Source organism: Bos javanicus, chromosome 10, assembly GCF_032452875.1.
Source record: "Bos javanicus breed banteng chromosome 10, ARS-OSU_banteng_1.0, whole genome shotgun sequence".
Lineage (NCBI taxonomy): Eukaryota > Metazoa > Chordata > Mammalia > Artiodactyla > Bovidae > Bos > Bos javanicus.
In genome coordinates, this window is record NC_083877.1 from 13,328,577 (window position 1) to 13,348,391 (window position 19,815).

Genomic DNA, 19,815 nt, shown 5'->3' on the forward strand with positions numbered 1-19,815 from the left:
CAGTCAGTCAGCCGAAAACAAACAGGTAACAGAAACCAACTTGAGTCAGTGTAAACAGAAGAGAGGACTTCCTTGTAAGGGGCTGGGGGACTTCCCTGAGCATTGGCAACAGCCCAGATGTTGCCAGTGCTCAGGAAGGGTCAGGACAGGGGTGGAAGACAAGTGGGATCCCGAGCAGCTTCTGTCCACTTTTGGCTGCCTTGTCTTGCATGGTCTGCAGCTTGGCTTTCTCTGCTACTTTGTCCAGGGGCAGGAGGAAGGGCCTGCCACCCCCAGCCCAGCTCCTCCCACCTCCACCCCAGTAAGCATCAAATCTGTTCAGACACAGTGCAGGCCCAACCCCACCCTCTTAGCCCCACTGCCAAGTCCCTGAGTATCCTAGCAGAACTCACCTGGTGCAGATAGTCGGTGGCGCTCCCTGCTATAGGGAAGGGAGGTAATCAAGAGGACACTTTTGGGTCACCTTCTCCTTCCTTCCCTCCAACAAACAAAAAAGACTAGAAGGATGGTAGGTCATATAAATACAGAGGATATCTGGATTAGAGACCAGCCAGAGCAAATGATTCAGACAGAAACATTCAGGGACTCCTGGGGAACAGCATGGATCCTCTTGGCACTGACAGTGGTTGGGGAGGTGGGGTGGGTGGGGACATAGGTAGGAGCCAGGCCGAACAGGATCTGATTGTTTATATTGCTTGTGTTTTTTTCTCAAACAAATGTTAGCTTTTATTCCCCGGCCCCAAGCTTCAGACTTAGATGACAAATAACAAGCTTCAGAGCTGTTGAAATCTAAATTCTATTTCTCATATGTAGTTCTTCTTACTTATGGAGTCCTTAGTACCTGCCATCAAGGAGGAATTACTGCTCTCACCTGATAGCCAAGGAATCCGGCTACAGGAGGCTCGTGATTTTGGCCGGGCTCACACAGCCTATGCTGGTAGAGCTAGGATTCAAATCCAGATCTGCCTGACTCCAAAGCTGGTGCTCCCATTTCCATACCACAGTACATGCCTACTTATGGTAATTTTTGACGCCAGTTGATAGTAAGAGTCAGTGGATGTTACGATTTTTGGTTGTTAATGAACACAGATTAGCTCAAGCAGTAAAAGAGGTTGTTTGTTTGTTTGGCTTAGCCAACCAAACCCCAGGAAGAGTAAGAATGTAGCCTGGCCTTAGGGAAGATTGTGTCCAGGGACTCAAATGCCATTAGCTGTTATACTTCAGTTAAGATGTGCGGTCGGTTCTCTATACCTGCGTATACCTTGGATTCAGCCAACCTACAGATGGAAAATATTTGGGAAAAAGTTCCCCAAAGCAAAATTTGATTTACATTGCATTTTCATTGTGTTTGTAACTGTTTACATTGTATTAAGTATTATAATCTAGAAGTGATCCGCAAATCAATCAATGTAATACACCACATTAACAAATTGAAAAATAAAAACCATATGATTATCTCAATAGATGCAGAGAAAGCCTTTGACAAAATTCAACACCCATTTATGATAAAAACTCTCCAGAAAGCGGGAATAGAAGGAACATACCTCAACATAATAAAAGCTATATATGACAAACCCACAGCAAACATTATCCTCAATGGTGAAAAATTGAAAGCATTTCCTCTAAAGTCAGGAACAAGACAAGGGTACCCACTTTCACCATTACTATTCAACATAGTTTTGGAAGTTTTGGCCACAGCAATCAGAGCAGAAAAAGAAATAAAAGGAATCCAAATTGGAAAAGAAGAAGTAAAACTCTATTTGCAGATGACATGATCCTCTACATAGAAAACCCTAAAGACTCCACCAGAAAATTACTAGAACTAATCAATGACTATAGCAAAGTTGCAGGATATAAAATCAACACACAGAAATCCCTTGCATTCCTATACACTAATAATGAGAAAACAGAAAGAGAAATTAAGGAAACAATTCCATTCACCATTGCAACGGAAAGAATAAAATACTTAGGAATATATCTACCTAAAGAAACTAAAGACCTATATATGGAAAACTATAAAACACTGGTGAAAGAAATCAAAGAGGACACTAATAGATGGAGAAATATACCATGTTCATGGATTGGAAGAATCAATATAGTGAAAATGAGTATACTACCCAAAGCAATTTATAGATTCAATGCAATCCCTATAATCTAGAAGTGATTTAAAGTATACAAGAGGATGTGTGTAGGTGCAAATGTGCAAATACTCCATCATTTTATATAAGGGTCTTGAGCATCTGCAGATTTTGGTATCCATGGAGGTGGGGGTTGGGGGTGGGGTGGGGTGGTGTCCTGGAACCTGTTAATTCTCGCTCATTTGTTTCTCTTCCCAAGTTGGCTATTTTCTCTCAGGCCAGCTGTATCTACCACATGGGAACCATTGCCTCTGGCTTTAGTATCATTATCAGGGAGGCAAGAGCTTTTCCCAGCCTCTGACAGAAAATCCCAAAGAACGCTCTAATTGAACTAATACTGGTCTTGTACCCAGAACCTGCCGGGTCACCAGGAGGTTGGTGGCCCAGCCTGCATCAGGGGCCTGCCTTGTGGCGTGGGGACAGAGGTCTGATGGTCAGTCTCCATCCGAAGCAGCTGGCTGGAGTCAGGGAGGCACACTTTTCCCAAAGTTAGTGTATGTGTTGGGGTGGGTCCTTCTCTTCTCAGGAGACAACACACGGAATGCCAGCTCCGTTTAGCTTAGGTTTGTCCTCACCTGGCAAACAGACTGTCCTCGGTGTTTTCCTTCAGGGCCTGTCTCAGGCTAAGCTAGGAATGGCTGATGAGTGACCTGGACTTTACTAGTGAATCATGCTGACTGTGACCCAGGCATCAAGGGTAATGCGTTACTTGGGTGCAGCTTGGGTCCCCATAACTTTGGTGATATTATTAGAAATTCTCTCCCACTTCCCATTTAAAACTGAACAGATTTCCAGTCTAACTCTGCCCTTCCTTTTGGCATCTTTTTTTCCCCTCTTTCCTCCTGCTGAGCAAAATTAACTTTCAGCAGGTCAAACCAGGTTTTTTGCTGATTCCTCTTTCTTGAAGTACAGATGATAATGTCCAAGTAGCCAGCATTATTTTCCTGTCCACCGGTGGTGGTTGATTGGCTTTGTGATAGATTGCATATCTGCTTGTCTTCGGAGGTCACTTAATCTGGAAGGCAAACTATACTGCTCTAAGGCAGTATATTTTTTTGGCCATGCCATGAAGCATGTGGGATCTTAATTTCCCAACCAGGGGTCAAACCTGTGCCCCCTGCATTGGAAGCATGATGGAGTCTTAACCACTAGACTGCCAGTGAAGTCCCTACCTAAAGCAGGTTCTTTTAATGGGAAGGTTACTCTGTGGTCTTTAGCAAGTGGCTTCTACTTGAACCTTAATTTTCATATCTATAATATGGGGCTGCTCTGCCATATGTTATTATGGGGTTATTTGGAATGAGGGATCAGGGAGTCCAGGATCCATAAACTCATGCCTTGACTACTCCCTTTCCCCCTTTTTCTTTCTCTCTCTCTCTCTCCCTTCTCTCCCTCTCTCTCTGGTTTAACCCGTTTACCTTCTGTTGAGGCTATTATTACTATCTGATTTCAGATTCTGACCATTTCTTGGAATGGCTTGTGCTGATGAAAACCAAATCATGGCTTAATGCGACATCATCTTGTGTTAATTGTCAGCATTTGCGTGCCTTTTGGGTCAGGGATGAGCACTGCATTTGCAGAGAGGGGCACACAAAGGTAAAGAATGAAAGCAATTCAGAACTAATAAATCATGGGAGGGAAGTAAAAATTAAAATGCAGTTGCTGGACTTGGTTGCAAAACTCTTGAAAGCAGAGAGATAAAAATAGCTGCTGGTTAGGACCTGGCACACGTGCTCCAATGGCTTATTGTGTGAACTCACTTGTTAATCAGGAGGCTCTAGTTCCCACTGTCAGCACGTCTCCTGCAGTTAAACTTGCCCAGGAGGGTAATGAGCTGAAGCTGAGAAGGAAGTGCTTGCTCACTAATCCAGAGCACAGAATTATAATTTCTCACAATCAAACTTTAAGGATTTCAACCTACCCCAAGTCAGCTCCTGTTCCCAGATAAAGCTTGTTTTATTGGTTACCCCCTTGACAGGTAAACTCTTGGACTCTGGGCCTCGGTGTTTGTTTTCTGTTCAGTTCAGTTGCTCAGTTGTGTCTGAATCTTTGTGACCCCATAAATTGCAGCACACCATGCCTCCCTATCCATCACCATCTCCGGGAATTCACCCAAACCCATGTCCATTGAGTCAGTGATGCCATCCAACCATCTCATCCTCTGTCGTCCCCTTCTCCTGCCCTCTATCTTTCCCAGCATCAGGGTCTTTTCAGATGAGTCAGCTCTTCACATCAGGTGGCCAAAGTATTGGAGTTTCAGCTTCAACATCAATCCTTCCAATGAATACCCAGGACTGATCTCCTTTAGGATGGACTGGTTGGGTCTCCTTGCAGTCCAAGGGACTCTTAAGAGTCTTCTCCAACACTACAGTTCAAAAGCATCAATTCTTCGGCACTCAGCTTTCTTTATAGTCCAACTTTCACATCCATACATGACCACTGGAAAAACCATAGCCTTGACTACACAGACCTTTGTTGGCAAAGTAATGTCTCTGCTTTTCAGTATGCTGTCTAGGTTGGTCATAACTTTCCTTCCAAGGAGTAAGCGTCTTTTAATTTCATGGCTGCAGTGTGCACAGGGGTTAATAATGCTTACTTCACAGCACGGTTGTGAGGGTTAAAGATGACAGTGTATTTAAAAGGCCTGGCATAGTAGGTGTTCAGTGAACCAGAGCTGTTATGATGTCTTCCTATGTTGGCTGGTTCTTATTTCTTGAGTTCCGTCTCCTGTGGTGGTGGCAGCCTGAACAGGGACTGGTCCTTTCTAATCACAGCTCAGTGCAGGCACTTTATTAGTGTTTATAAAGAATAAACAAGTGAATTCTTTAATCCACAGAGGGGTAGAAAATGCTCAGAAGTCAAGTTGAAGTCATGTGCTTATGGGGGGGAAATCAAGAAGCTTTGAACAGTGGTTATTTCTGGTGCAGAAAATATCAGAAAAGAAAATTCTTTCTTCCACTTAGTTTTTTCATAACACCTTATTCGTTTATGAAGAAGAGGGGTTTATCCTTTTTCATTGTTGCAGAGGCTGGGCAGGATCTGGGTTTCAGACCTTAGCATCTTATAGGTTTCCTAGGGAAGCTTGTCAGCTTGGGAGCTTAAAGGCTAGTGGATACGTCCTGTGAAATGCAGCATGGCCCATCATCTTCTGGGGCTCCTTCCAGCTTCACTCTCCTGATATTGGAGGGTTGGAAAGAGAACCCAAGGCCTGGAGAGGCCTCGGGAAGTAGAGAGGGACCACCTGGGCCTGTAACATGAACAGTGTTTGAGGCGGCTGCAAGGGAAGATGAGGGAAGAAGCCTGACTAAAACCTCCCCGGGCTCCAGAGCAGGGCAGTATTCCACGCTGGGAAAGACCCTCAGAAGAACCAGGCTTCTACCAGAGGAAGAAGTGAGAGGGCAGGTGGGAAAGGAGGATGTTTTAGGTACAGGGATCAGTTAGGCAGGCGAGCCGGACATGGAGATGTGCTGCGGCAAGAAGGTGGAGAAGTGAGCAGGACTTGGAAGTGCAGGCCGAGGGGCCTGGCCTGTGCTGGGAGGCAGATGGGAGCCGCTGCAGGCTGTGTGCAGGGGCAGTCTCACTGGAGGCGCGCCAGTAGGTACTGTGTAAGACCGGCTGGAAGAGGAAGCTGCTGGGGACGGGAGCAGAGGAAGGAGGGGCGGGGACTGTGGGAAGCAAATCCAGGAGGCTGCTAGTGGGAGGAAACAGCCTCTCAGGCCTTATCTGACCTCTTTTCTGTCCCCAGAAAAGAGCCTGACTTCGCTGGGGTGCCAGGGAGGACCATGTGCTCCAGCCACATGTGCTGGAGTGGAAGAAGTTAGGATGTCTCCAAACAGCTTCTTGTCAGGCCTTCAGGGTCACCTTGAGGGGCCCTGTGTGTGCATTTGGCTTCCAGGATGAATGTGGTCCAAGCAGGGAAACACCGTCCCCCCTCCATCTGCATGGGTGTCTCAGTCTCCCAGGCAGTGTTCCCTGGGGCGAGTGGGGGAAGCAGGAGCTGACAGCCAGAGAGGGAGGAAAGTGGCATTATATAAGTTTGCAAAAAAGGAGGCTGGCTTGCCATGTGAACAGAAATCAGCCACAGAGGCAGTGCAGCCTCTCCTGAGCAGCAGCTGTGGCCTGGGGAGTGGTGTCTGAGCAGCAGGGGCAAGTGAGGGAGCGGGTGTTTGGAGCCGTGAACTGCCGGTCGTGGGGTGCAACCGTGAAAGAATCCTTCTTTGTGATCCTGTCACGTGTGTGCTCTGTAAATGCCCACAGTTCATCCAATGGGTTCTGGTCTCCATCTGGTGAGACTACGAGAGCTGTGATGGTTACCACCATTTTACCGATCCGCAGGCCACAGACTACAGAAGCCAAGGGCTCGTCAAGGCTGCATGTGGAACGTGTGGCAGGGCCAGGACTTGGATACAGGTCTCCTGTCTCTGTAGCTACTGCTGCTCTTGTGCTTTTATAAGAAGACCTAATAGGTCATTTCTGAACGGGCCATGGGAACATTGGAAGGTGAGGGCGCTCCGGGCTTTGTGGTCAGTCACTCAGGGTATGAGTGATGTGGCAACAGGGTGAGTGGGGAGAAGACAGGTCCAGGCATCACAAGGTCTGAATTCTGGTTCCCACTTTATCCAGTTTTTGCTGTGTGACCTCAGTCAAGTCCCTGGACCCCTTTGGGCCTTAGGCTTTTCGTCTCCACCATGAAGGGGAGGAACCAGATGCCTTCTCAGGCTACTTCTGACACTTGTGTCTATATGGGAGATATGGGGGTGTGCCAGTAGGTTTGGAAAGATCTCGAATTCTGTGCTGCTGTGTCCTGTGACACGTGGATGGTTGGGTCTTAGACAATACCCATGGTGTGAGGTGTGTGTGTCCCCAGGAGTTTAGCCCCATTCAGTCACAGGCATCAAGGAGTGCTTCCTGTATTGTCCTGCATCTGCAGTTAAAGGGGTGAGGCAAACTGCCAGCGTCCCTGCCCTGGTGAAGCCGGTGGTGGGCAGAGAGAGGCTGGAGCTAGCATGGCTGGGGATGATGAGGGGCTAGGTGGAGGTGGACAGGTGAAGGACTTCCTGGGGTATGAGAGAGGGATTTTTTTGTTTGCTTGTTTACCCTTGGAAAGATACTTAAATGGATCTGTTAGAATCTGTGTAAGAATAAATAAATGCATTCTTTTGAGTATTGAAGGAGAACGTAATAAAATCTTAATAGTAGCTTTGGTAGGTTGGGATTACGAGGGTTTCACTTTTCCCTCTGGTTCTCCAGATGTCCTGTGTTTGTATACGCCTGTCAAAGATTCCCTATCAGGGTTTATGATTTTGCTCTGGGGTTTGGCCTACTCTCGAGTAGGTCTCCTTGATTGCCAATGTCTGTCCACAAACCTGGTGCCTGGGGCCCCTTTACCAAGTCCCAGCCTCTGCTCTGACTGCTTCATGGGACAGTTGTTTGAATCAGAGGAGATGGTAAAAGGAAGATGTTGAGAAATTTACTTCTTGGCAAAGGGAAGGGCCAGCGGACTAACACTGGTGGTGGGCGCCAGGGTGGCCGTGGGGCTGGCTCGAGTGCAGCGAAGGGAATGGGGCCCGTGCTGGGGACGCTGTCCTGACCCCGAAGAGCAGCTTTCAGGCCTCCCTAGTTCTCTGGCCCCGACAACGAGAGACTCTACTTAACCAACAGGTAGACGCAACTGTGCAGGCTCTTAGAGAAGTGACTTCAGTGAAAGAGAATTGAAGGTTGGCTCCCATCCCCTGGCACACACATTTTTAAAACCCCCATCTTCTGTGCTTGTCGGGTCAAGAATAGGAGTACTGCCTCCATCCCACCCTCCTTTAGTCTTTTTTCTGTAGCCTCAGCAAGCATACAGGTCTTACTACTCCTTCCTCCCTTGTGATCCGGTGATAGGCGTTGTGTCTTGCCAGCGGAGGTGGCTGAAGCAACAGACCTTTCAGTCTTGATTACTCATGGTAACTGACTCCTTCCTGTGGGTCATCTGGCCAAGACTGGATTCTGAGTGGAAAACATTGGCTTTCTGTCTTGCTTCTGTAGCAGCTTGTCACTCCTCTGCTGACAGTTCTGAACCAGGGGGAATAGGGGCCATGGTGTCCCGTGTCCATAAGCCAAGGACTGGCTCTGTGATGAGGGCATTCGTGGTCAGGGCTAGTCTGTCTGGGCAGCGCTTCCCAGTCTACCTGTGTCAGTTCTCTACTTCTCTGTTTTCTTTCCCCTACAGATGTCAAGCCGTCCAACATCCTAGTGAACAGCCGTGGAGAGATCAAGCTCTGTGACTTTGGGGTCAGCGGGCAGCTCATCGACTCCATGGCCAACTCCTTCGTGGGCACCAGGTCCTACATGTCGGTATGAGCACCTCGTTCCATTTCTCGAGGTTCTTGTCTCATCAGGAATAGGAGCCAAGTGGGTGTCTTCCCATGTGGAGCCAGACCCTTGTGCTTGGGTGATGGGGATGGCGGGGAAAGAAATGAGGGATGAGCCTTGTGGTCCCTCCCTGAGGAGATCACAGTCTCAGGGGAGATGGGCTCGGCCTTTCACAAGCCTTGGAGCATAGTTGGGGCACTGGGACCTTGACTCACTGGAAGAGACAGTGGATCACAGCTTCAGCTCAAACCAGTGCTTGGATGTTTCCAGAGCTTGGCTTTCATTCTGTAGACATGGAGCTCCAGCCACCCTCAGGACCTCTGCCTGCTGTCTTTAGACCCTCAGAATGGCATGCCCAGAAATGCCCCCACCCCAGGTTGCCCTGCCTTTTCCATTAGCAGTAAACAGCATCACTGTTTCCTTAGTCTCCCGGGGTAGAAATCTGAGCATCAGCTTTCAGCCTCTCGGCCCAATCTCCCCGTCCTTTCAGCACCTACTGACCCCGACTCCTGTCCTGTGAGTCTCTTCAGAGTTGTCTTTCCCTGTGCAGTCTCTTCTCTCCCGCCTTGCTGCCTGTCTCCCAGTTATCTGCCCCTCTCCCACCACAGCACAACTTCCTGGTCCCCTGGCATCTGGTTCAGCCGACAGCCTGAGGTCCCTGAGTCCCCCCTCCTGTTTCCAGCTGCTCTGGCTCCCCCACCCACCCCCACCCGCGCCCTCAGCAGCATGGCTCTGTTCCCTTGCTTCCCCAACCCAGCCAGCTCCCTGAGGGGCAGGGATAAGCCTGCGGGTGGCTCCGTTGTCCTGAGGGTCCAGTTTGGGGCCTGGGCCGTGGTCGGTGCTCAGGGAATGCGTCACCAAGTGGGTGAATGTGTGGTTGACGAATGGGCGGGAACATGGCTAACGCTCCTCAGAACGATTCAGAAAGGGGAAACGTGGCTTTGGGTGAGGGCCGACTGGGGCCGAGTAGAGGAGCCTTACTTGGAGTGAGTGGGGGGTCCTCGGAAGTGAAAGGAGGGGTTGGCATAGGGGCTCAGGGCGTCTTAGCATATTGTGTTTTGTGTGCAGTCTTTTGAGCACTTTCACATCCTGCAGTGATGATCCCGTTTGAACCGTATGGTTGTCCCATTTTAGAGATGAGGAAATGTAGACTCAGGGAGGTGCGGTGACCCATGCACTTCCTGTTGCAGAGCCAGGGTTGAAAGCCAGGCTCCTGGCCAGTGAGTCCACCTTGCACCGCAGGCCCTCACTTGCTCTTCGGTAAAGTTTGGCAGCTGCTCCTGGCCCCCGTGTGGCAGGTCCTGCTCCCGTCCTCTTCCTGCTTGCCTGTCCCCTGCCTACAAGTGATGCCAGCCAGTGGCAACATGACTCACCGGGCGCTGACCCACACCTGCATCCCCCCATTCCAGTGGCTGAAAGACATGAAACCCATGGGCCCTTCAGCTTCTTTCCTGAATGTCTAAAAACTGAGCAGCTAGCACCCTGGGCTACTCAACTGCTAACTCTTTGGGTTTAAAATCAGTTAATAGGCCCTGGAACTTATACTGATCCTGGGTTTAGTGGTTTGGGTTTTGTGGTTATGTAGTCAGTTCCAAAATAGTTCAGTGTTGGAGTTGGTGAAAAACTCTATGGGAGAAATGATTTTGATGCCTGTATGAGTGTATGAGGGCTTCCCTGGTGGCTCAGATGGTAAAGAATCCACCTGCAATGTGGGAGACCTGGGTTCGATCCCTGGGTTAGGAAGATCCCCTGGAGGAGGGCATGGCAACCCACTCCAGTATTCTTGCCTGGAGAATCCCCATGGACAGAGGAGCCAGGAGTCGGACATGACTGAGCGACTAACCACATAAGTGTATGATGGTCAGAATAAAGATTTTTTGATAGGGTTCTTAAAATACGTGTTTTATTTCAATTAATGCTCAATAAAAATAAGCACTATGTACTTCTCTCCCACTATTTCCACCAATAACAACTCATATTTGCATAACATTTTGCAACATCTAACATACATTTTCATTTGGTTTGACCTTCTCAGTGCCCTAGGTAGCAGAGTAGGTATTTTGTTTTGTTGTTACTATCATTAGCCCCATTTTAAAGCTGAGGAAACTGAGGCTCAGGATCACCTAGCTTTTAAGTCCCAGCTTGGGACTTGAACCCAGATCTCCTGACCCCAGATCCTTTGCCTTTTCTAGTTTTCCATGTTGTCCAGAACAGTGAGTTAGTGGCAGAGCTGGTCTTAGAATTCAGCTCTTCTTACTTGCAAGGCTGGTGTTCTTTCTACCCACTGATACCTCATTTGTGACCCATGTTCCAGAAACTTCATATTTTGGATTCAGGACTCAAGATGAGTCTCTCATGCTGTGCTTTGGATAGGCTGTCCTGCACATGCAAGACCAGGATGGGCAGAGCTGGAACCACAGCTGAGGCTCAGCCAGGGTCCAGCTGGATTGGATGCTGTTAGTTCAGGGTAGGTTGGGGGAAGACATCAGTTAGGGGTCAGAGCCACGAAGGCCAGCTAGGATTTGGTAAACAGATTATTTGGGGGTAGAAGGGAAGCCAAATTAAAGAGGTTAGTGGAGGTCCTGAAACAGGATGTGAGCTCTGCTAAGGGGCAGGAGATAAAATGCATCAGTAGAGCCAGGGCTGGGACCAGGCAGGGGAGCCCAGCACTCCTGCACTGCAGACAGGCCTCAGCGGGGCAGGAAGTCCCAGGCATTCATGAGGACTCACCCATCCCTCTCTGCATGGGCCGGGCTAGCTCACAGGTGATAACTGTGTCTGTCTCTCCTGCAGCCAGAGCGACTCCAGGGGACCCATTACTCCGTGCAGTCGGACATCTGGAGCATGGGGCTCTCTCTGGTTGAGATGGCTGTCGGGAGGTATCCCATCCCTCCTCCAGATGCCAAGGAGCTGGAGCTGATGTTTGGGTGCCAGGTGGAGGGAGATGCGGCTGAGACCCCGCCCAGGCCAAGGACCCCCGGGAGGCCCCTCAGCTGTGAGTGGCCCAGTGTGGCCCCAGCTTGGACTGTGGGTGGTCCTTTCCATCAGGGGTTTCTGGAAGGCTGATTCCTGTCTCTGGCTGCCAGGCTGGGGCAAGGCGGAAGCAGAGCATGGGGTTCCAGTGTAGGAGATTATCATCATTACCAACGTCTTCCTTCCTACCATTTGTTAAGTGCCCACTGTGTTCCTGGCACTGTGCATAGTATTTTATATGTATTATCTAATTTAAAAAATCATAACTTTTTTTAGGTAGATTTTTTTTTTTAATTGAGGTAAAATTCACATAACATAAAATGCACATTTTAAAGTGTACAGTTCAGTGGTTTTTAGTATACTTCTCCGTATCATGCAGTCATCACCACTTTGTAATTCAAGAACATTTCCATCACCTCCACAAGAAGCCATTTCCATTAGCAGTCAGTCACAGCTCCCCTACCTGACACCCTAGTCATCACCAGTCTATTCTGTCTCCATAGATTTGCCTAGCATCGTCTGATAGCAGTTATGTGTGAGCACTACTATAATTTCCATTTTAGCTATGAGGAAATTGAGGCACAGGGTGCTTGACTTGCCATACACTTGTAAGTGGCCAAGTCTGACTCTGAGGAGGTAAGCTCTGTGTAGCACTGCCCGCCTCTCTGACTGTAAAGTACACCCAGTACTTGGAAGATCCTGGCCCTGCTGTTACCTTCTGACATTGTCCCTGCCAGGACATTGGTGTCTGAGGCCCACACGAGGGCGTGTAAGCGGGCAAGGGTAGCTGGTGGTGGGTCGCCAGAGGGGCTGGTCACAAGTCTTGGGTGTGGCAGAACCCAGCCTCAGACCCTGGCCAGCTGTGGCTTTGGCCCCCTCTGTGTTCAGGCTTTATCTGTGGCTCTTCTGTCTCTATCTTCCACGACTTTGTTCTAGTCCCTAAGGTCCATGCCTAACCCTAGCCTCAAACTGGCAGTTAACGTGTTTCTGAGAAGTGTTTTCTTTTTTCTTTTCATAAAATTTGCAGCTTACGGAATGGACAGCCGACCTCCAATGGCAATTTTTGAGTTGTTGGATTACATAGTCAATGAGGTAAGGTACTGCATGGCTTCTGTGACCTTGGAATTTATTTGCTTTTAAGGAAAAAACTCACAATTGACCTGTCTGGGAAACCTCTGAATTGTTCCCACAGCATGGGCTGTCCCTTCCCCAGGAGCATCTTCACATAGCTCAGAGTCCCTCATCCTCTCTGATTCAGGAGCCTCCACCTGCCCATTGAATGCTTTCTCATCCTTCATTGACCAGGCATTTCTTTTTTTCCACCAAGCATTTCTTAATCACTTACTATGTGCTAATAAGCACTTTGGGGTGGTGGTAGGAATGAGGTCGGGATCCAGGCAGAGATGGAAAAACAAGTCTCAGGTCTTAAAGACTGTTAGGTTGGGTAGGGGAAGCAAGGCAAACACATGCATTGTCTCTATATAAAGCAATGAGCATAACGGGTGACAGTGTAGAAAGATATGGAAAATATTCACTATAAATTGTATGGGAAAAGTTGGTTGTAAAAGAGTATGTATACTATGACTGATTCTTTTTAAAATATGCACATCATGTGTACATAAAGTCTGGAAAGGAATATGACTGGTTATCTCACAGTGATGGAATTACAGGTGATTACATTACTGCTAGCTAACTTTAATACAAAGAAGATATATTATCTGTGAAGTACATATGCCAGTATATTTAAATGTGAAAGGGACTGAGGAAGGACAAGACTGACAAGTATTCATCAGTATGGGCCTGGGGGGATTAGAAGCTCTGGACGAGCACCGTGGTTGCTCAGAGGGTGGGGCAGGGCTGGAGGAGCTGGAGGGTAGGACAGAGTTTCAGATGGTAAGGCATCTGATGCACTGCTGGCGTCAGGAACAGCATGGGCAGAGGAAGAGAAGGGACGAGCTCTGGCCTGTTTGGGAGGCAGCTGGAGGCCCCCACTCCGCTGAGGAGCGTGGTAGTGGGCATTGCCCCATTCTCTTCAAGACTAGTGGAATAACTTTTCATGCTTTCTCATTTCTCTCTAAAACTAGACCCCCAAAGGGTCAAAAGGTCCCCTTGGTCATTACAAATTCAACAGGGAAAATCCTGGCTCACAGCAGTTTAGAAAAATCACTGCCACTGGTTCACAGGCTACTGGGCTCATTTCAGCTCTTCACTTAGCTTTGTGCTAAGCACTGTGGGACAGAGAAGGGAAGGGGAGGGTCTGATCTAAGCTGCATAAGGATGCAAGGAAGGTAGACTGTGTTGTATTTATATCAGGAAAGTCATCCTTTCCTGCTGGGACCCAGCATTCTTCCAGACCCAGCTCTCTGCCAGTTAATATTTTACTAACCTTTCTGCACTCCTTCAGCGCTCAGAAGGGGTAAACATTTCATGGTCAGCCTTCTGTGATACCCACAGGTGCTGTCAGGCTGGGCTGTGCTGGTGGTTTGCACATCCTCCTCGCTGCTGCTCCTAGTAGTTACTGGCTGTTTCCCTGCCATACTCCCAGATGTACGGTGGTGGAGCCTCAGAGCTAAAAAGGGTCAGCTGAGGCTCAGAGAGGAAATGATTTATTCAGCCACTCACTTTTAGTCAGGTTTAGACTGGTGAGTAGTCAGAACACTGACCTGGCCCCAGTTCTGCCTGGTTTGAGACTGACCGCTCCAACAGGGTAAGCAGTAGCCACGCCTCTCAGCTCTGCCTTTCCTGGACTGGGTAAGGGCGGCACTGCCCAGAGGTGGGAGTGGAGGAGGGAGAGGTGGGTAGAGCAGGACACTTCTTAGGTCTTTGCGTGTACTTGCAGCCTCCTCCAAAACTGCCCAGTGGAGTATTCAGTCTGGAATTTCAAGATTTTGTGAATAAATGGTAAGTCACCTCCTCGTTCTCTGAAAGTACTCTGGTTTTGTCAGGCTCCCCATCCCTCTTGGGGAGCACAGCTTTGCCTTTCACCCTTTAGCTGCTGCCCTTCTTCCAGAGCACTAGGACTCGGGTGACATGTCTGACTGTAGCAGGGGGCAGAACAGCTGCTGCGCTCAACACCTGCTGTAAAGGGACTGCCCTATTGCCTTTTGGCCTTAATTTAATTCAGCAAGTGTTTATTAACCTACTGTGGGCATGACACTCTGCTAAGAACAGGAAGGTGGGTAAGGCTTAGGCACTCTTCCTTAGAGCCCGTGGGTGTGGGGAGGACAGGCATGCACACATTAAGTAATCTGAGTTAGAACCAGCAGCAGCAACAGCTCACACTGTCTTTCTTCCTTTAAGCTTAATAAAAAACCCCGCAGAGAGAGCAGATTTGAAGCAACTCATGGTAAGTGGTTTATTTCAAGTCCTTACACTGTCGTTTGCTGCGTTTCATTTGCTGTCCTGTCGGTCACCTGTCCAGTGTTTGCTGAGCCCACACCCTACTCTGCCTTGACTGCTGTGGCCCAGCTGATCTGGGGCCTGCAGGACCCCAGACACATCTCCTCGGTCTTCCCATCAGTTTAATGGAAAAGCAGGGATAACCCTGCAGCCAGAGGGGATCCAGGGAAAGAAAGGGCCAGCTCGCCCCACAGGGGGACAGGGCCTTTCTGCAGTACTGACTGGCTTATTTTGTATTCAGCACCCTCACCAAGTAACTGTCTCCTGTGTGGTGGCAGAGGAGTGGGAATCCTCTAAGTGTCGGCACTCACGTGCTGTGTAGACCTGGTCACTGTAACATGCGCTTTCTAGTCCATCAATTCTCTTGGTCCTTCAACAGCTGCAAGGCAGAGCTGCTGTCTCCATTTCACGGAGAGCAGGCTCAGGGAAGGGGTAAGACCAGCAGAGCCGGAGCTCTAGGCAGGCAGCTGGACTAGGGTAGGCTCCCAGAGCTCCTTCCAAAAGCAGCACAGCCTCCAGACCCAGGACTCTTAAATTTTCTTTCTTGGCTTTTAAGCACACTTTCTGTCCATTTCCTCACACATAGGTTCATGCTTTTATCAAGAGATCTGATGCTGAGGAAGTGGATTTTGCAGGTTGGCTCTGCTCCACCATCGGCCTTAACCAGCCCAGCACACCCACCCATGCGGCTGGCGTCTAAGTGGTTGGGAAGCAGCAGTCCCTGCCTAAGGGCATGCACTGTTGCTTCCGGGCAGCCTTCCCATGCCTGTCTCTGTTCAGACGTGCATTTCACCTATGACAAAGGATGAAGAACACAGCATGTGCCAAAATTCTATTTGTGTCATTTTCAATATTATCATCTTTACTCTTATTACTATTGTTATTCCCCTAAGTGGATTGGCTTTGTGCTTGGGGCTATTTTTGTGTATATTGATGATGAAGACATGTGCAATGTAGAATTACAGTGAAACTCTGGTGACTGTGGGTAGTCATTCTTACTGAAAACTGCACTGCTTTCCCACACCATGAACTGGCTGGTCGCCTCTATTTTCGGGATTCTTTGACACTTGGTGGTACTTCATTCTTGCCAGGCATACCTTCTAACTGAGTAGGAAGGAGCCTTGTAAGATCCTTCACAGGCAGTGCATGTGAAGCATGCTTTGCTGCTATAAAAATGAGCATCAGAAAGTGTGTATCATGTTACTTTATTATGTTCTTGCTTTTGGTGTAGAATTCAGCAAATTTTCATCAAAATCTAGCCAGAGCCCTTCACTGCCATGATAGCTGGGGCTTCACCAGTCTGTCTACTGTGATGATTTGTAGACTTCTGGTTGTATTTCTGTATTTATTTTTAAATCTACCGTGTGGATATTTAGTGCTATGTCTCTTTAAGTTTGGATTAGTGTTTCTAAAATGGTGGAGTTGCTCTGAATGTTACAAATGGATCAAGGCATTAAAATGAATGAGATCTACCTTTCACCAAGTACTGATGCTATTGTAAACAACAGTGTGTATAGTGCCTAACAACTGTATGAAAATCCTTTTACCATTTTAATCCAGATGTTTAACAAGCCTAATCTCTTACTCTAATAAATATACTATCAAATTCAAAGGATGAAAACAGTTTCTGCTTTTGTGGTGGCATTTTCAGTGTCTGCAGTGGATAAATCATCAAATGATTTAGCAGCCAGGCATTAATGAGAGGGGAAACGCAAAGACAGGAAGGAGGCTGCAAGGTGGAAATACCACACTAAGGACAAGTTCAGTGCTTTGAACCAGTGTGGCTTCCTGGAATTCTAATCTTTGGACTTTGTCCAGTTCTTCTCAGCAAGCACCCTTATCGTCCAGCCACCTTTCCTGTGGGCCTGTGAACAGATCCCATTGATTTCTTCCATCTCTTCATCCGAGAGGAAAGCAGGAGAGGGGGCAGGACTGGCGCAGCTGGCACTGGGGCCTCTACCGGGGCTGCGCCGCGCTGCTTACTCCACTGAGCGATGGCTCCCCGCTCAGTGGGTACACCTGACACAGGTTCCTGCAGAGGAGAAGGGTGCCTGGACTGACTTCCGTGCCTGTGGGCTGGCAGTGAAACTGCAAAAAACCCACAAAGCATGTCCTAACTGGTCACCTTCCTTTCTTTGAAAAGTAACTTTTGAGATTTAGGTCATATATATGAGGCTGCCTAGTCAGCGCCTCTTCCCTCATTTGAGAGAGCAGGTGATAGAAAACCAAAATAAATAAATAAATATGTTTAAACACTTATTTCATTTTCAAATTAAAAACAGGAAATCTCCTAAGTAGGCAGTTCCATTGCAGATCTACGAGAGCCTGAGACACAGCCAGGATTTTAAATACTGGTCACTACTACAGCTACAAGGCTGCCTCAGCCAATCATTTTTCCCCCAAGAGGCTAACATCTGTTCTATAAGTCAACAGTCTAACTCACATGTTTTCAACATACAAACATTCAGATGAGGTTTAAGAGCCACACCCTCCTCGCACCCAGGGTCTTTTCCTAACAGAGAGGATGTCACCACCTCTGAGAATGTCTCACTGAAGTGTGTAAACTAAGGAGTGGTGTGACCTGGAGTCTAAAACCTGGATGTGAACACTTTCAGGCTCCGTGTCTTTTGAGTGCTGTTTTAAATCTGTATTCACATCCAAAGGTACTTCACTTTGACAGTCAAGAAGATTTCTTCCTAGTAATTTTCACTAAGAATGATCTCATTCTCAAGAACGATGGTGCCTACATCGCTCATGCTATATTTTTAGAGCTCCCCAGGCCAAACTCCTTTTTCAAACTCCCTTACTGAGAGATATAATACTTGGATATTTTAATTTTTTGGCTATGGCTCTCGCAATCTTCCCCAGCCAGGGGCTGAACCAGGGTCTCAGCAGTGAAAGCACGGGAATCCGCATCACTGGCCCGCCAGGGAATTACCAATAGTTGGATTTTAAGTGATGCCTCATCAGCATCTCAGGAGGACACCTGAAACTGCTAGAGCACGTGTGAGTGCTCTCGTTTCACAGACACGCGAGCGAGGACCCCCAAAAAGGTGAAACACAGGCAGCCAACCGGTCATCAAGCTGGAATTCATACCCAACTTTTCCAACCCTTAAAAACCCATGCTTGTGTCTTACATTAGACCCCAAAATGTATACCTCGATGCTTTTTGTTGCAAAATGAGATTCACACTGTGTTTTCCAAGAAACATGCTCATTTAAGCTTCTGGCTACTTCATGTAAGAGTAGCTCAACATAACTTTAATGAAACATCGATTAACAAATAAGGCCATGCTCTCTCCTGGAACACTTATGTAAGAAGCTGTGCTTGAGGAGGTTGTGTTTTGTTTGGCTTTTCTATTTCTGGGCAGGGCAAATTACTTTTATAAAATCAAGCAACTACATATTTGTATATTCACTGGAAAAGGGACAATATGCAAAAATGAGTGTCAGCTTAACATATGAAGTGTCTCTCATTCTGTTAACTGTCAGTTTTGTATTACAAAATCCAATCTCCCAAGCCTCGTGATCCTTCTTCAATGGCACAATTCCTAAGTCTAGAAATGGGTTTAAACCATGCTACTGTATCGTTCACCCCAGAGGAACTGATCCTTTGGTCTGTTGTTGTCTGGAAAGCAGCAAACCGCATGACAGCTATTTATGTGACTTATTTCTAAGCACATTTTTACCATAATGATGTCTCAACCGAGGTGCGACGGCAGCCACCCACGGCATGTTAGCAGTCAGTTTACGACGTCACTGAGAGGTGGCAGCAGCTGTACTCTCAAGAGGCCCTCTGCCCTCCTCTTTGTCATCTCTCTCCCAGACTGTAGCCTCGCTCTGCTCACAAGGGTTCAGTGGCATGCAAACAGTGTTTAATTGGTTTTCTTAATAGAGGCATTGTTGGCTGCAAGGCTGGCTTGTATTTAAACTCTGCCCTTTTTGCAGATGCCAGACCTTCTCAATAGCATTTCAGAGGAAGTTTTTTGTTTAGAACACAATTATTTAATCTGACCAGCCTATAAACACAGCACCACCCGTACTGCTCAATGCTGAAACACTGCATCTCTGCTTTTCTATATGTCACCAACTTTTGTTAAAGCACTCTGAAACCTGAGTTATTGATGGAACTATTTTTACAACTACACATTCTCCTAAAGTTCTTGCTTCCTTTTAAAGCAGGCTATAGGGCCCATGAGAATTCTTTGAAGAGAGAAAGTCTCTGAGACTTAGAAATTAACTTGCGTGACTAACCCGGGCTCTTCTCCCCTTCAGGAATCTTCCTCCTCCTCTTCCTCCTCCTCCTCCTCTTCTTGCACATGGCTCCTTGTGCTCAACTCCAGTGCAGTTTGGTTGATTGATGCTTCATTGTCTACATGCACCAACATCTGCTTTAGTCAAGGACATTATGGATTAGTAGGAAGAACATTAGCCTGAAAAGAAGTTCTTAATGTTTTATAATAAAATCTCAATTGTATATTCAATCCCAATACTATCACTAAGAAGTGTGGCCATTTTCCTATTTCTCCAAATTCTACCCTGACCCCCTCCCCGCAACCTCCACTGCCAAAATGAGAGCACAGTAAATGCTCTAGATTTGATAGATTACCTGATTTACACACATGGTTCTTACATAAGAATTATATACTGGCTTAGATGTGCTGCTTTTAAATGGTTTTAAATGCGTAACACACAGCTGGGAGAACGTTCAAATACGGTTTATCTAGAAGATGATTTTCCTGAGGGCACTTGGTCAGAGGATATAAGGAGGACTAGAACTCTAGTTCTAGGCTTTGTGGTTGAAGCTACAGTCTATTATCAAATCCTAAGCTTACTTATTCACAGAGCAGCAGGAATTTTGACATACTCCTGCAAAGATCTTCACACTCTCCCCAGTTCACTGGAGTGACTAGAGAGAATGGACGAGTAGGAAGGTGGAAGCGATACA

At 47.5% G+C, this 19,815-nt stretch overlaps 2 protein-coding genes across 7 annotated transcripts in view; one reads left to right on the plus strand and one right to left on the minus strand.

Annotated features, from left to right (window-relative positions):
• MAP2K1 (mitogen-activated protein kinase kinase 1) overlaps window positions 1–16,479 on the plus strand; it is a 75,075-nt gene extending 58,596 nt beyond the window's left edge. For both annotated transcript variants that reach the window (XM_061430146.1, XM_061430147.1), the window contains exons 6-11: window positions 8,353–8,477; window positions 11,289–11,490; window positions 12,496–12,560; window positions 14,308–14,369; window positions 14,769–14,814; window positions 15,454–16,479. In XM_061430146.1, coding sequence (XP_061286130.1) covers window positions 8,353–8,477; window positions 11,289–11,490; window positions 12,496–12,560; window positions 14,308–14,369; window positions 14,769–14,814; window positions 15,454–15,567 — 614 coding nt within the window. In that variant the 3' untranslated portion in view covers window positions 15,568–16,479. The remainder of the gene's footprint in view (window positions 1–8,352; window positions 8,478–11,288; window positions 11,491–12,495; window positions 12,561–14,307; window positions 14,370–14,768; window positions 14,815–15,453) is intronic.
• SNAPC5 (small nuclear RNA activating complex polypeptide 5) overlaps window positions 1–19,815 on the minus strand; it is a 29,398-nt gene that overhangs the window by 6,718 nt on the left and 2,865 nt on the right. For 3 of the 5 annotated variants that reach the window (XM_061430151.1, XM_061430150.1, XM_061430149.1), the window contains exon 3: window positions 19,122–19,258. In XM_061430151.1, coding sequence (XP_061286135.1) covers window positions 19,139–19,258 — 120 coding nt within the window. In that variant the 3' untranslated portion in view covers window positions 19,122–19,138. Of the gene's footprint in view, window positions 1–392; window positions 19,259–19,815 lie in introns of those variants that run through there. The other 2 variants (XM_061430152.1, XM_061430148.1) reach the window with 2 other exon arrangements.